This window comes from Galendromus occidentalis, unplaced genomic scaffold (genome assembly GCF_000255335.2).
Source record: "Galendromus occidentalis unplaced genomic scaffold, Mocc_1.1 scf7180000077501, whole genome shotgun sequence".
NCBI classification, from domain to species: Eukaryota; Metazoa; Arthropoda; class Arachnida; order Mesostigmata; family Phytoseiidae; genus Galendromus; species Galendromus occidentalis.
This window is the reverse complement of record NW_003805489.1, coordinates 53612-66607: the sequence shown is the minus strand read 5'-3', so window position 1 is coordinate 66607 and position 12996 is coordinate 53612. Positions and strand designations below refer to the sequence as shown.

At 50.0% G+C, this 12996-nt stretch overlaps 2 protein-coding genes across 2 annotated transcripts in view; one reads left to right on the top strand and one right to left on the bottom strand.

Annotated features, from left to right (window-relative positions):
• Nucleotides 1–5944, top strand: part of LOC100900280 (interference hedgehog) — a 44572-nt gene extending 38628 nt beyond the window's left edge. The window contains exons 3-5 of the mRNA XM_003746708.2: nucleotides 2743–2826; nucleotides 2946–3146; nucleotides 3318–5944. Coding sequence (XP_003746756.1) covers nucleotides 2743–2826; nucleotides 2946–3146; nucleotides 3318–4252 — 1220 coding nt within the window. The 3' untranslated portion in view covers nucleotides 4253–5944. The remainder of the gene's footprint in view (nucleotides 1–2742; nucleotides 2827–2945; nucleotides 3147–3317) is intronic.
• A 1149-nt stretch (nucleotides 5945–7093) lies between these two features.
• Nucleotides 7094–12032, bottom strand: LOC100905402 (protein kinase C-binding protein NELL2). The gene is made up of 14 exons (XM_029112435.1): nucleotides 11996–12032; nucleotides 11649–11741; nucleotides 11401–11548; nucleotides 11180–11303; nucleotides 10945–11094; nucleotides 10525–10846; nucleotides 10224–10405; nucleotides 9892–10117; nucleotides 9681–9759; nucleotides 9262–9431; nucleotides 8871–9101; nucleotides 8319–8707; nucleotides 7989–8207; nucleotides 7094–7374 (listed from the first exon to the last, which is right to left on the bottom strand). Exons 1-14 carry the CDS (start codon nucleotides 12030–12032, stop codon nucleotides 7222–7224), a joined length of 2523 nt encoding a protein of 840 aa, XP_028968268.1. The 3' UTR covers nucleotides 7094–7221.
• Between the last annotated feature and the right edge of the window lie 964 nt (nucleotides 12033–12996).

The following is a 12996-nucleotide window of genomic DNA, read 5'->3' as shown; positions in this document are numbered from 1 at the left end:
GCTTCGGAATGCTCGAAGCTCGAGACATTTCAACATGTTTCTCTTTGTACCCATCTTGGTTCTCCGACTCGCTGACCAATACGACCCTGCATAGCTTCCGAATGATGGCACGCAGAGTTTCCACTCGGCTAGGTCGTCTATTTGAGGTCGGGCGACACATCAACGAGCTTGGCAGTGGCCTTGCCTCTCTCACTCGGAGAGCTCGACCGGGGCACAAATTTTCACAATTTTTCGCGCCCAGCAGACGAGTAGCGCACCTCGTCTCCCGATCCTCTTCCCTGGCTGTTTTTCAAGGCTAGCGAGTCTGGTCGGGATAGGCGCTGCGGGAAACGTGACACTGTTTAGATGCGGCGTCATTGGGAATAGTTAGAAGAGCATCAATCATATGTCGACATAAAAAATAACCTACTCGATGTGCTTTGTGTGTATGACTGTTTGTTTAGCTCCTGCAAAGCCAGAAAGCGACTCCCGAACCATATAGGCAGCGATATACATCGTTCACCCGCGGTGATTTACACCTATCCGTAGTTATGCGAAAGCTTTTTAGGCGCCTTCTCGCCGACCATTCGAGGAGGTTTTTGATTCGATGGTTGATCACGGACACGGATCGCGCTTCTAGTGGTGTGGGCTTCTCAAGGGGCGGCGAGGCGATCCCTAGGTCGACCTTCAGACTACAGAACCGGCGACCGTATCTCCTTGAGATAGGTCTCCCATCCTCGAAAGGGACAAGATGGTCATCCTCGACATGGAACCGGCTCCATTCTAAGCGGGCTCCGGATTGATGCCCGACGCCTACGGATCGAGTTCAACGCCGGTCGTAACCCCCACGCCCGATGCGTAGCGGACTGAAAGTGGAATGGATAGCCTATAAGTGCCGGATTCTTGTCGAGAGATCAGTGCGAAATCGAAAAACTTGGATGCCGTACGGAAACGGCGGCTCGTCTTTCGCTGGAAGTATTCCCTCTGCGGAGTTTTCGCGTTGACTCACTCTTCTCCGTCGTGGCGAAACTGGCTTCATCCAGTAATTGCCGATATCTTTCCGACCATCTACGTCGCTAGGTCATTCATCTTCCTCTCGCAAGGGGAGCGGAAGCAATTGAGCTTCCTTGGTTCGGAATGGTTCTGGAGGAATTAGCGAATGTCGATATCATGCTAAGTTCGATGGTCAAAAAATATATCGACGACGATCCCGGTGAAATCGTCTTGAACAAGTCCTAAGCCGCTGCCCAAGCAGCGAAGTTTTATTTCGGATGCTTTGATGAATGCGAAAAGATCTCAATAAGACAGGCGTTTGACAGTCCCAATCGTTGAGCATTGTTTTGCCCATCACGTGTCGCGACTCGCGACTCACGACCCTGGGCGCGCTCGAGCGTCGTGGATAGTGGTCTGCTCGGAACCAAAGATATCATAACACTTTCGCCAGCAGAAACGGAGGTGAGCGGCTGCCTGCATTCATTCCTCGGTTCTGGTCATTTATCGTGGCGTGATTACATCCGTTGCCATCACTTTATCTCCGATGCCTTAGCGACATCCTGATCGGATGGGAAGCTGTCAGGAGAACCATCAGATTCTTATCGAATATTCCCTAATTTGACGATCACGAATCACGACCAAGATCGGTCGCTTAGGGACGAGTCGATTCTTCGGCAACGGCCGATCCATATTTCCGCCAGGATGCTCTTCAACTTCTTCTCAAACTGCTTCTCGTATACTTCTCCGAACACGGGACTGCAGTTTTTGAGAAAGCAATTTGTTCGTTTTCTCGCCTTGCCATATGTCCCGGGAGATGTGGAAAGTTGTAATGGTACTCATTCGAGAACGAGGCGAGAGCCATCCATGCAGGACTACGAATGTTATTCGTAGCTGTTTATGTTACGGATAGCGCTGAGCGGTTTTTGAGTCGAGGACCGCTCCGCGAAATTCGAGAGGCTGAGTTTCGGAGACTCTCTCGATAAACACATGATCGACTGCCATCCTATACCGGTCAGAATCACCAATCTCTGAGAGCCCGCAGAGTGTCCGGGGATCTGAGATTGGAGAGCAATCGAAATTGAGACGGAGAGAGAAGTCGGAAAGGGATCGAATCCCGTAGGTCTCGGAGCGGGTTTTCAATTCCATAGAGCTCAAGTCTGCGCTCTTTACGGGGAGTAGACACACTGCGGATGCAAGATGAGCCTATCGTGATGCCCCACCGGGCAATAATTACTAATTACCGTTGTATACGACGCATTCGTTTGATGCTGAGGCAAGCAGCGACTTCGAAAGTCACCGTCAAGATACAAATCACGTAAATTGTTTTCCGCTAGCGTGCCTCTGCCAGGCGAACGACATTTTTCCACCGGGGCGCATCTTTCCGTGGAAGAGGGAAGGAAGAGGAACGTAGTTCAATATTCGATGCTGCCATGTGCGAGTGTTAGTGGAACCATTCTTCCGGAGACGATTAATGATAGCCGGAATGTGTTCACTCTTTTTCTATCAGTGATTCTTCGGCTTGAGTTGGGCGCCGAAACGAAAATCCGGTCGGACATGAATGCGTTGAGAGAGGCAGACCTAGGATGACATCACCCTCTTGAGGGGTCGCAGTACGTGACGAGACATCACGGAATATGAGTGGGTCCATTCGTCGCAGAATATTCTAGGTCTAGGACAACTCCGAGCTTGAGACGAGTTCGTGAGGGAATAAATGATGGGATGCGACGTTCTCGGCCTCTGAGTTTTAATCTGGATTTTTCTCGGTTGCAGATTTCCATATCACCAGCAAACCCTTGACAATAGAGGCAAAGCTAGGCGACAGAGTCACTCTTCCATGCGAATACAAAGGAAGACGTAAGTTATCCTTCACTGAGGACTTCCCACAGACTATCATCCGACATCTCCCCTGATTTCGTCGACGAGGAAAAATGGCTCCCGAACTATGAGGACTTAAGAATATATTACCCTTGCAGCTGATAACACCTATCGTCTCTGGTTCCACGATCAGAACGTGATCTCGGTTGATGAGAAAATCATCCATCGAAAAGGGGACTTCGAGCTCGATGGCATGAACCTCGTGGTCATCGTCTCGAGACCCGAACTGGCTGATAAGTACACCTGCAAGTTCAACGATAACCTGTGGTCAAATGTGACCCACAGAATTCTCCTCCTCGGTGAGTTCCTCGTTACCCGAGTCGTCTGATACGATAAATCTCAACCTCAACAGTGGGAATCACATAGAATGGTCACAAAATACTGTCCGTCTCGAAGACTCCATTTCTGCTGTCCTCCCATTATCACAGAATCATCACCATCGATATTCATCCATTATGTTCGTTTCTCAGGCCCACCTACTATTGACGTTGACAACAAGGTCATCGATGTACGAGAGGGGGGATCCATCAGCTTCGCTTGCACGTCCTCGTCGGCCCCCGCACCAAAAATCGAATACACCAAAGTTAATGGCACCGATCAAGATATCATTCCCTACCTTAAAAACAACTCGATCCGCATCAACGACGCTGCCCGCAAACACGCCGGCACCTACAGATGCACAGCCCAGAACGGATACAAGCCCGACGCAGTGCAGGACATCGTCGTAAAGTACGAAGGACGTCCCGACGTCAACGTGGCTATCCAATGGCACAACCTCAACTCGGAGACCGAGAAATCCGTCGAGCTCACCTGCAAGGCTCACTCCGAGTCGCCTGTGAAGTTCCAGTGGCGCAACGCAAAAGTCGAGGATCTCAAGGACAACAGACATTTCACAATCACGACGAAGGCCGACTCTTCAACACTCAAGATCAGCCAGATCACCAAAGATCTTTTCGACACCTACTTCTGCGTCGCCTCCAACACTTACGGCAAAGGCACCGAGGACGTTGAGATTTCATCCCTGCCGATTCGACCGATCGTCACCCTGGAGCCAACAGATGTAAGTTCGAAGATCACGCTGACAACTGTGTCGCCTTACCGCGTGCGCAAGTTTGTGCTTGTGCTCCGAAACAATGTCAGAGGAACGAAGACCATCGAATTCCCTCTGTCGGAGAACGAGATCGGCGACAAGGATGGAAACTACACCGTCACCCAGACCCTGACTGGACTCATCCCCGACGTCGACTACGAAGGAACCGTGATCGCCGTCACCGATAAGGAGGAGAGTTCCGCACAAGGAATCTTCTCGTTCCACACGCGCGCCCAGACGAACGCCTCTTCTGCTAGCCAACTCGTTGGCTCCCTCGTTCTTGTCATCATGGCCGTCGCTCTTACGAAGGCATAAGCATCGTAACGTCTTCGCCCCAACAACGTGTTCTGTGGGAAACAGCGTCCCCGATTTATCATCATCCCCCATCCCCTCCTTCGTCTAGCGAGTTTAATCCAACCGATATTTTTCCCGCTCCACTCACCTGCCAGCCAACCATTCCTCGTCCTCCTCGTCCTCCGCGAGTGCTCGTTTTCGCGAGAGGGACCCACAGAACAAAACACCGATGCAAGCGACGCGGTCCATTAGATATTCGTTCAACCATTGTGAATACTTCTAGACTTTGGTCAGACAGAAAAAGAGTTCAAATCCTCCAGCAACAATCGAACATGTCAAGCGATACGAATCGTCTCGATGAACGCTTCGGCCTGAATTCGCAAACGCGCGTCGCAAGCTTCCCTTAGCAGCTTCCAGCAGGAACGAATCGTCATTTTTACGTTGTATATGATCGAAACCAACCACATTTTCACCGAATTTTTCGGAGGACCGAGTTGACAGCGACCACTACTACGCATGGAACGATTAATATTTTTTACATTATTATCATCATTATTATTATCGCGGCCTTCGCGATTACCTTTATTCCGAATGCGTTTCTCCCGTGGCGGTCCGATGGAGTTGATGCCGAGAGATGCCAGTCCGCACAATATAGGGGACACTGACTACGAATCGAGGACTCCTGACGATCGAAGAGACGAAGAAGCATCAAGAGCTCCCACATGCACGTGGAGTCACGAGGGAAACGAGCATTTCTCCACAATGATCCTATCGGCGCTCAGCCGAGAAATCGTTCCCATACACCGCGAGAGCGAGGCCTCCGGATCGACGTCGGGGATCAGTTTCCTTCGGAATTCAATCCTCGCAGGACGAGAAGGAAAGTTTTCCCCCAATGATTGTTTGCGGCGGCTACACGGCTTCGAGACAAGATCCCCGTACAGGATGAGAGGCTGTGACTCTAGATCTGTCAGCACTCTGTAGGAAATGCATCGACAAAACTCGTCGTAGATTCCATCGAGAACGACTCACTCAGTCTCAGTCGAGAGCTCGAGCTCCACCCTTGCGCCAATGTGGAGCTGAGGAGTTCCGTCGATTGAGCTGGAAAGACCTCATGCAACATCGGCGGTCTTCCAAATGTCCCCGAAATTAGAATTCGCATCTCGATCATCTCTGCTGAAATTGCTGAAAGTCGGTTGTTTTGAGGATTTAAGTTTCATTTCTCTGTTAGAATTTGAGCAATTGAGAAGCCCTAAGTTATAATGACGACGACGACAACAACACCAGAACAACATCAACAACAAGAACATCAATGATAACAACAAAGAATGAGGGTGACGAAGCGATCGGTTCTTGAGCAAACAAACACCCCCAATTTGGTTTTCGGAATCGTCGCACGGAAATCCCAAAGCCACTCTGTGCGCTGCTGTGCGCTAGAATCGCTTCGCCCTTGTAGTTTATTGCGACGACGGATTGTGAAGAATAGAATTCTGCGGATCGAGAAAATTTTCCAACTCTCAGGTATCATTCAAAGCTTTGAGTGACGGCGATCTTGAACAGATTTTACAAAACTCACCGATCGACTGAGAATTATATATATACGGCTCTGTATTGTGAAAAAAAAGAAGAACTACATTCGCAGATGGAAGTAGGTAGATCATACTAGAATAATGGAGTTGAAAAAAAATAAAGCTGCATTATAAATAATAAACACGATGCCGGACGAATGATTTCGATCGAGTTATGACTGCTAAAAAATCGCTGCAGTCTCTGAGCTCCAGTTCCTGCGGCGAAGTTTTCCGTCAGGAGGGAATGCGGTCTACGGAATGATTCACGCCGATCATGGAAGGGCGGGGACAGGGACGGAAGTTGAAGGGGGTCGGATCCAGAGCCAGCACAAGCACGCGGACTCCGTGTCGTGGTCACTGGGATGCGGTTCCCGTCGCATGACTCCGTATCCAAAGACACCGTGAGCCGCAGGAATTCATAAGGTCGGGTGGAACAATCTCCACTCTCGATCGGACTCTCGTACACACTGGACTGGACCTGCTACCTTTCGGTCGAGATTGCGACAGTGGATCGGGAAAAGGGGAATTCCCATACCATACCCCCCATTATGGTGAACTGTAGCGTACTCAGTGTGCAGCATCTCGTGTCTGCGCGGCTCATAATGCATGAGTTAGAAAATGCGTGCTTCAAACTCCTTATTCCCTCCTCCCAACTGTACATATCCCCCGATCTATGTCGAGTGGTTCGAGTACTTAAATAATATAATTTATTAGCTTCACGGAAGCATGGCAGATTAAGGAGCAGCTACGGGAAATTCAAACAGGATCAGAAAAGTTTAAAAGCTCCATGAGTCAGAGTTATCCTAATGGATTTCGAACGTCAAGTCTGGTGAAAGGATCATGAAGACCCACGCATCGGAAACTGGAGGAACTCCGGCGCGGTGGAACGAGAGCGCCGGCGGCGACTCTCCGATATTTCGATTGATTCCCAAAGGGCTTGAGGAAGCCCCTCATCCAGGACATTGACTCTGATTTCTGACGCTCACGACATTGGTTCGAATTGCTTTTCATCGCTGTCCGCTCGGAAACAGGAAGGTTCCGTGAAGATTGGGAGTGTTGCTAACTTTTTACATAGATGTGCTCCCGGGTGTGATTCTATATTGAAATTACACGTGCATTCGCGAAATAGATAAGAAACGTTCGCGATCATCAAATCCGCCCCTGCCTATGTTACATATGTTGTTATTAGTGTTTCGACTCCAATTCATTTCTGAATCGATTGATTGAACGGCCAGCTAAGCACGGAATCTCTCGAAATTGACCAATAGTCCGATCGAAGGTGTGAAACGCTGGATTCTTCATTCACTGTTCAGATTACTTCGATGAGTCAGGCGATGCGTATTGATGCGCGGACTCGTTGTTCAGCGACGAATCCCCTCTTGTCCAAGTTTAAATTATTGTTCCCTTCATCTCAAGGGGTGTGCGTTATCTTGGGGGTTCGGGCGCCGTCGTTGAAGACCAGCCTCCACTTGGGATGCCGTAGTGGCCGTTTTTGAAAGATGTCTCCGGTGGAGAATCTGCTGAATTGCGAGCGCGGCCACGAGCAGGATTATGCACCCGATGTAGTACTTCTCCGCTCTGCAATAGCGATTGCATTCGTTAGAGCCCCGATGGACTAGCAGGAGTCGACCTCAGTGTTTATTTTTCGAAATTTGCCGATGAAAACTTCGACATGTCAATGGTGTCATCAAGAAGACCAGAAACACATAAATGCAGGTCATAGTAGTCACTCAAGTCGATCTAGTGGAAACGAGCATGAGCAACAAACGAACATGTAAATAGTTATTAGGAAGCTCAGCGGAGTCGGCGACCATACCCCTTGAACAGCTGATCCGGATCGTCAAGACTGCGTCGGGTATAACGTTTGTCAGAAAAAGACGAGGGCGTCGAGATCGAATAGGACAGCATGAGGTCATTATCGTCCTGCACAGAGTACCACACACAACGTTAGTTCTTAGTCATTCGAACATATCACACTCAGTTAGTTCGTACAATACTAACTTCCGACTTTTAGAGAGGAGAATTCGGAAAACATGTACCTACTTCAATTCAAACACAGAACACAGACAAAAAATCGGACACTCATTCACAAACTGGGGATATTCTTCTGCATCGAGATATTCTTCTGATTTCCGGAGCGGAAAATTAATTATTCGTACGGATTACAGCAGGACGCAGCGTCCGGAACCTACCGATGGACACCCCTGACAGGTCGTCACCCTGCCGAGGGGAGTCTGTTGGACGTCTCCGCTGAACAGGGAACCCGGATGATGGCATCCGCGTCCTCGGGACGCAGCTGGAGCACAGAGATCTTCATCAAGGCAGATGGGACAGCAGAGATCCGCGGGGAACTGGGGCTCCGAGCACGCGAGGCGCGGACAGGTCGTGGTCCAGCAGTCCAAGGAGCCGAACTGCAATCCGATTCAGATTAGCATCCAAACAGCGGGAATGAAAGCTTCAGCCCAACGAGACTCTGGCCGAGGGGGGGACCCGATATCGTTTGCTCCTCATTCCCCACTCACCATACACTCGCAGATCTGGCAACCGTGCGTGTATCGTTGACCGTTGGCCACGAGGAGCCGTGTTCCGTTATCACCGGAAATTTTGCATTGGAATTCATCGTTTTGGAAACAATGCGGGCAGCATCGTCGACTCGGGTTCTGATCGCAATTGCACTCAACGGGTTTGCACAAGCGTGCTCCACTATCACAAGCACACCTCTCGCAAGTGGCTTCGTCGAGCCACTTCCCACCAGACTGGATAGTTTTCACTAAGCCACGATCGGTAACTTGGCAAGACGTCGGGCAATTTTCTGCGTCGTCCGGGCAATGGCAGTGGTAAGAGCCCTCGCGATTGATGCAAACACTCTCGCTAGAGCAGACATGCTGCCCGGTGGCGCATTCGTCCACGTCTGTGAAGGAGGGATGGAATTTGTGGTTTAGCTCATCGGGATCAGGCAATCGAGGGGACTTAGGATTCAATTATTGGAGCTGAGCAATTTATGACCGAAGAAATCTCTCACAGACCGCTCCCCAGGCGTATCGGTATGTCGGGGAGGCCGTAGCTTCGCTCACCTATGCATTTAGTTGTGCCGTTAATCATGACTGCGTCATATCCGCTGTTGCACTGGCAGGTGTACCATCCGGGTAAATTGATGCATGTTGCATGAGATCCGCACCGATGCAAGTTCTCCTGACACTCGTTGACGTCATGCTCACAAAATGCACCTCGGTAGCCGAGGCGACACTCACACCGTTCAGGAGCAACGCACAACCCGCCATGCTTGCAGGGTGAGCTGCACACAGCTGAATTGACAGAAAAAAAATCTCTGAGTCGGATCAAGTGAACTATCAGTTTTTTCCGTGGGACCAATAAACGTCTCTGAGGAAGATCTCCGAGTTCAGCAGGAATATTTCATGACGAGAAATTCTTCGTTTCAGTTCTCGAGTTGTCTCGAGTACTCACGTTTGCACGAACGTCCTTCACTACGATAGCCCTCAGGACACGTACACTGATATCCCCCCAAGGTGTTAACGCAGGTGGCTCCGCCATCGCAGAAGTCATTCTCTGAACATTCATCGATGTCGACGCAGAAATCATTCGAGTCCATTTTGAAACCGTCTTGACAATGACAACTACACAGAAGGAGAAATACGATAATGAAAAACGACGGTTTACGCGACGTCTCCGACTATTTCTCACGCGGAGACTAAGGTTCAGGTATCGAACCATATGAATCCCGAACTCGTATCCCGGTCGGTGGCAAGCCTCGTGACAGGCTCGTGTTCCACGGTTGCCCTTGACACGAATCTCCCCAAATGAAGCTCATTGGGCAAGACCTATTCGTCGTCATTATCGATTGCCCCACGAAGCCTCATACATACCTGTAATTTCCGGCCGCATTGACGCAGACGCTATGTTCCGGGCAGTGATGCTGAGCTTCGGAGAGGCATTCGTCGATGTCTGCAATTTTTCAAGGCGTAAGCATCAGCGGACGCATGTATGCTCCGCACAGAGTTGCCCCGCTACGCGCTCGATAATGTATCTCTTGTTCCGGTTGCGTCGACGCGAACTTCCGGACTTGGCACTACGAACCTTGACACGTCACTCGACCATCACCCTCGAAGCCCTCGATGCAGACGCACTTGGCGCTGAAGCCGTGCCCGACGCAAACTGCGTTCTCAGCGCACTGGCCTTTGAAGGATCCGCAGTGATCGGCAAGGCGACATTTGGGACAGCATTCTCCCTCCTCGACTATCCGTTCAGACTCGGGACACGACAGCTCCTGGCAGGTCTCGTTGCGGAAACTCAGGACTCCCGCCTGGAAAGCAGTGTCCGAGACTCGAAACTCGTCTCTACTCAACCGAACGTGCTCCGTCGGTCGTCAACGAGCAGAATATTGAGCTCGGGGTTCTGCACAGACTTACATTACAGCTTATGACGGTACAGCCTCGATCGTTGCGTTTGTTCAGAGAGGTCCCGTGCGCGATGTCCGACCCACTGTGAGAACAATTCCGTCCACAAGGACTCTTACAGCAAGGGTCGATGTTCGGATCTACGCAATTCTGGATTGCGGGACATACGATGCGGGAGCAGGTAATTTTTTGTTCTGGAAATCACGCGAAGTCAAGATTGATGCCGCTTCCCGTCGACGACGGACTTGGGACATGCAGTCGCGAATTGATTAGATCCCTCTCCGCCGATTTCCCTCGCGATCGATGCTCCCACCCACCTTGCAAACGCATTGCTTACAGCCCTCCCGCCAAACGGTACCGTCGCTGATGCGTTTCCCATCAGGCCAGCAGTGCGGTAAGGCGGTGCGCTCGAGTTCTTCGACGCTGTCCTTAAGTTCAAATACCATTTTGAGCAAATGGTCGACTTGCTTCTGTAATTGCTTCTTTTCGCCGACTAGCTGTGCAACGATGTCATTCTGTTGTTTTTGAAGTACCTGGAACTCTCCACAGGTTGGGCATTCAGTGTCCATTTGCGGACACTGCAACTGAGCAACGGCCTGAGAACCTGCGGCAACTTTCAGATACTCCACGTCCCCCTGGATCGAGATCGATTTCTTTTTATGCTCGAAAGTCCTCGAGAGATATACATATGAATGTAGGAATGTAAATGGTATTCGCAGAAGTCGTTACTTACGGAGAGAATATACGAATCCAGTCTTCCAAACAACAGAAGACGCGTATCTTTTGTTATATTGGCTTGGTGCCGCTCGGGTATTAGGCGCGCTCCGACACGGACGCAGTCCACGAAGAGCGATACCTCGTCGCCTGAAAACCTGAGTGCCACCTGCAAACGAAGATCTTCTACTATTGGGCGACCGACTCGGGGCACGGACAAAGCGGAAACGAGTTCAGGCCGCTCGCTCATTTACCTGATGCCACCGCTGGTCTCCCAGCTGGACGTTCTGGAATAATGCACTCCGGACACCACCATCCCTGTCGGCGAAAAAAACCCGCACTTCTGCCCGACGCGAACTGCTCTGAATTTCTAACAACCTGAAATGATCCATGGTCCCCCTGAAGTCCAGCAATGATTTGGTGTTGAGAACGGAGCGTTTCCATATGATCGCTCTTAAACTGGACGTCTACTGACCTCGTCTTCGTTCTTATGTCTTCAAGGTAAAGTAATGTGCCTGCCGATCCGTGATCCTGACGCAGATTCGTCATTATGGCGAATTCGTTCTGATTAAGAACTCTGATTGTGGATTCTAAAGTACGATCTACGATCCGCATTGGACGTTCTGAAAGGAAGGCACAACTGAAAATCGCTTCGAAAGGCAGAATTACCCACAAGAGAGCGAACTAACAAACTACATTGAATCGGGATGAGCGAAATCTCACCTGTTGTGCTGTTCTGTGATGTGTATAAGAAATAATTTAAAACTGCTATTGAGTCAATCGCCCGCGTCTCCACCGATGGTAATTGTTGGCTTACTGTAAGAGAGAAATAAATCATTAATAGTCTTTCCGCGGCTTGATTGTCCCTGCTATCGGATGTACAGGGAGGGGCCTGGGTTATCGCCACGAAAAACCGGAATGTGTGGATTCCCGCTCACACAGAAATGATCCGATTGACAAAAGTTGAAGAAATATTTTTGAATGATAATATCCCCCGAATTTCCCCGCGGTCAAGATGCCATTCCGGAATAGACCGATAATGACATGATACAGAGTCTGGATTCTCTGACCGATATCGCGGAGAGCTCTCTGGAACATCCCAATCATTTGTTGCGATCCTCCGCGCCGCAGGGATGAAAACGATTAATTATTTCAGAGCTGGATGGTTTGCAGCGAAGAGAGGAAGAGCGACGTGGGAAGAGCTCTAAGAAAGTCAGGAGGTAGACTTCAAAGGAAGTTAGAGACCGATAACATCAGAGACCGAGAGGAGGGTCAATGTCAGTCTGTTATCACGACTAAACATGTCTTTAGGCCGATGAGTAATAGTCGAGTTTCGCCTGCGCTTACAGCTCCAAGCGTGAACCACGCCTTCAAGGTGCTTGTCGGCTCGCCGGCAAAGCTTCGTGCCCCTCAACGAGACCGAAAGGGAGTATTAAACCAGATATCGGACAGTAGGTTGCCACGATGCCGAACAAACGAGCCCTGTTGACGACTTGTCAACAGAGAGCGTTGAGGGTGAGCACCATCTTAGGAGCGTTCAGATTAGCGGTATTTTCTTCGAAACGGTGGACTACGAGAGAGCAAATATCGGAACTGGAGCGGTCGGCGTCGAAACCTGAATAAATATATCCGCAAGGGTCGAAAGCTAGTAACACTCCCCTTGAATCGAGATGGCAAGGTTTTATGTGCTTGTCTTCATCATACGCACATCTAGACTGGAATTCATTTCTACGTATCTCACGTCATCGCGACAGCGCTGCTAACTCTATCGCTCGCGTGACCAGCTAGAACCGTTTTTGCGTTCACTCATATTCTCTCCTATGTGCTTTCGGCTTAGATTCGCTTCCATTACGGTACCGTCGACCTGATCACCTCCTCAGGTCCTTAGACAAAAAAGGCGTGAACTCGGGTCGGTACGCAAATCGTCAAGAAACTCACGAGAGGTTTACCATACAACGTCCACGGAATCAGGAGCAGCGTCAAGAGCCCTGAGCCTATCCATGTCGATACTTCCTTTCGTAGAGCTCGTTTAACGATTGTCGCACGATGCATCTTATCTGAGTGACTTCCC

Excerpts from the sequence above, each read along its gene's own strand:
- LOC100905402 (XM_029112435.1), bottom strand. The coding sequence starts at position 12,032 with ATGATTGGGATGTTCCAGAGAGCTCTCCGCGATATCG. Across the intron at positions 10,847-10,944 it reads TGGATTCGTATATTCTCTCC|GGGGACGTGGAGTATCTGAA; the intron begins GTAAGTAACGAC and ends ATCTCGATCCAG. Across the intron at positions 10,406-10,524 it reads GCAATGCGTTTGCAAGGTGG|AACAAAAAATTACCTGCTCC; the intron begins GTGGGAGCATCG and ends CGTGATTTCCAG.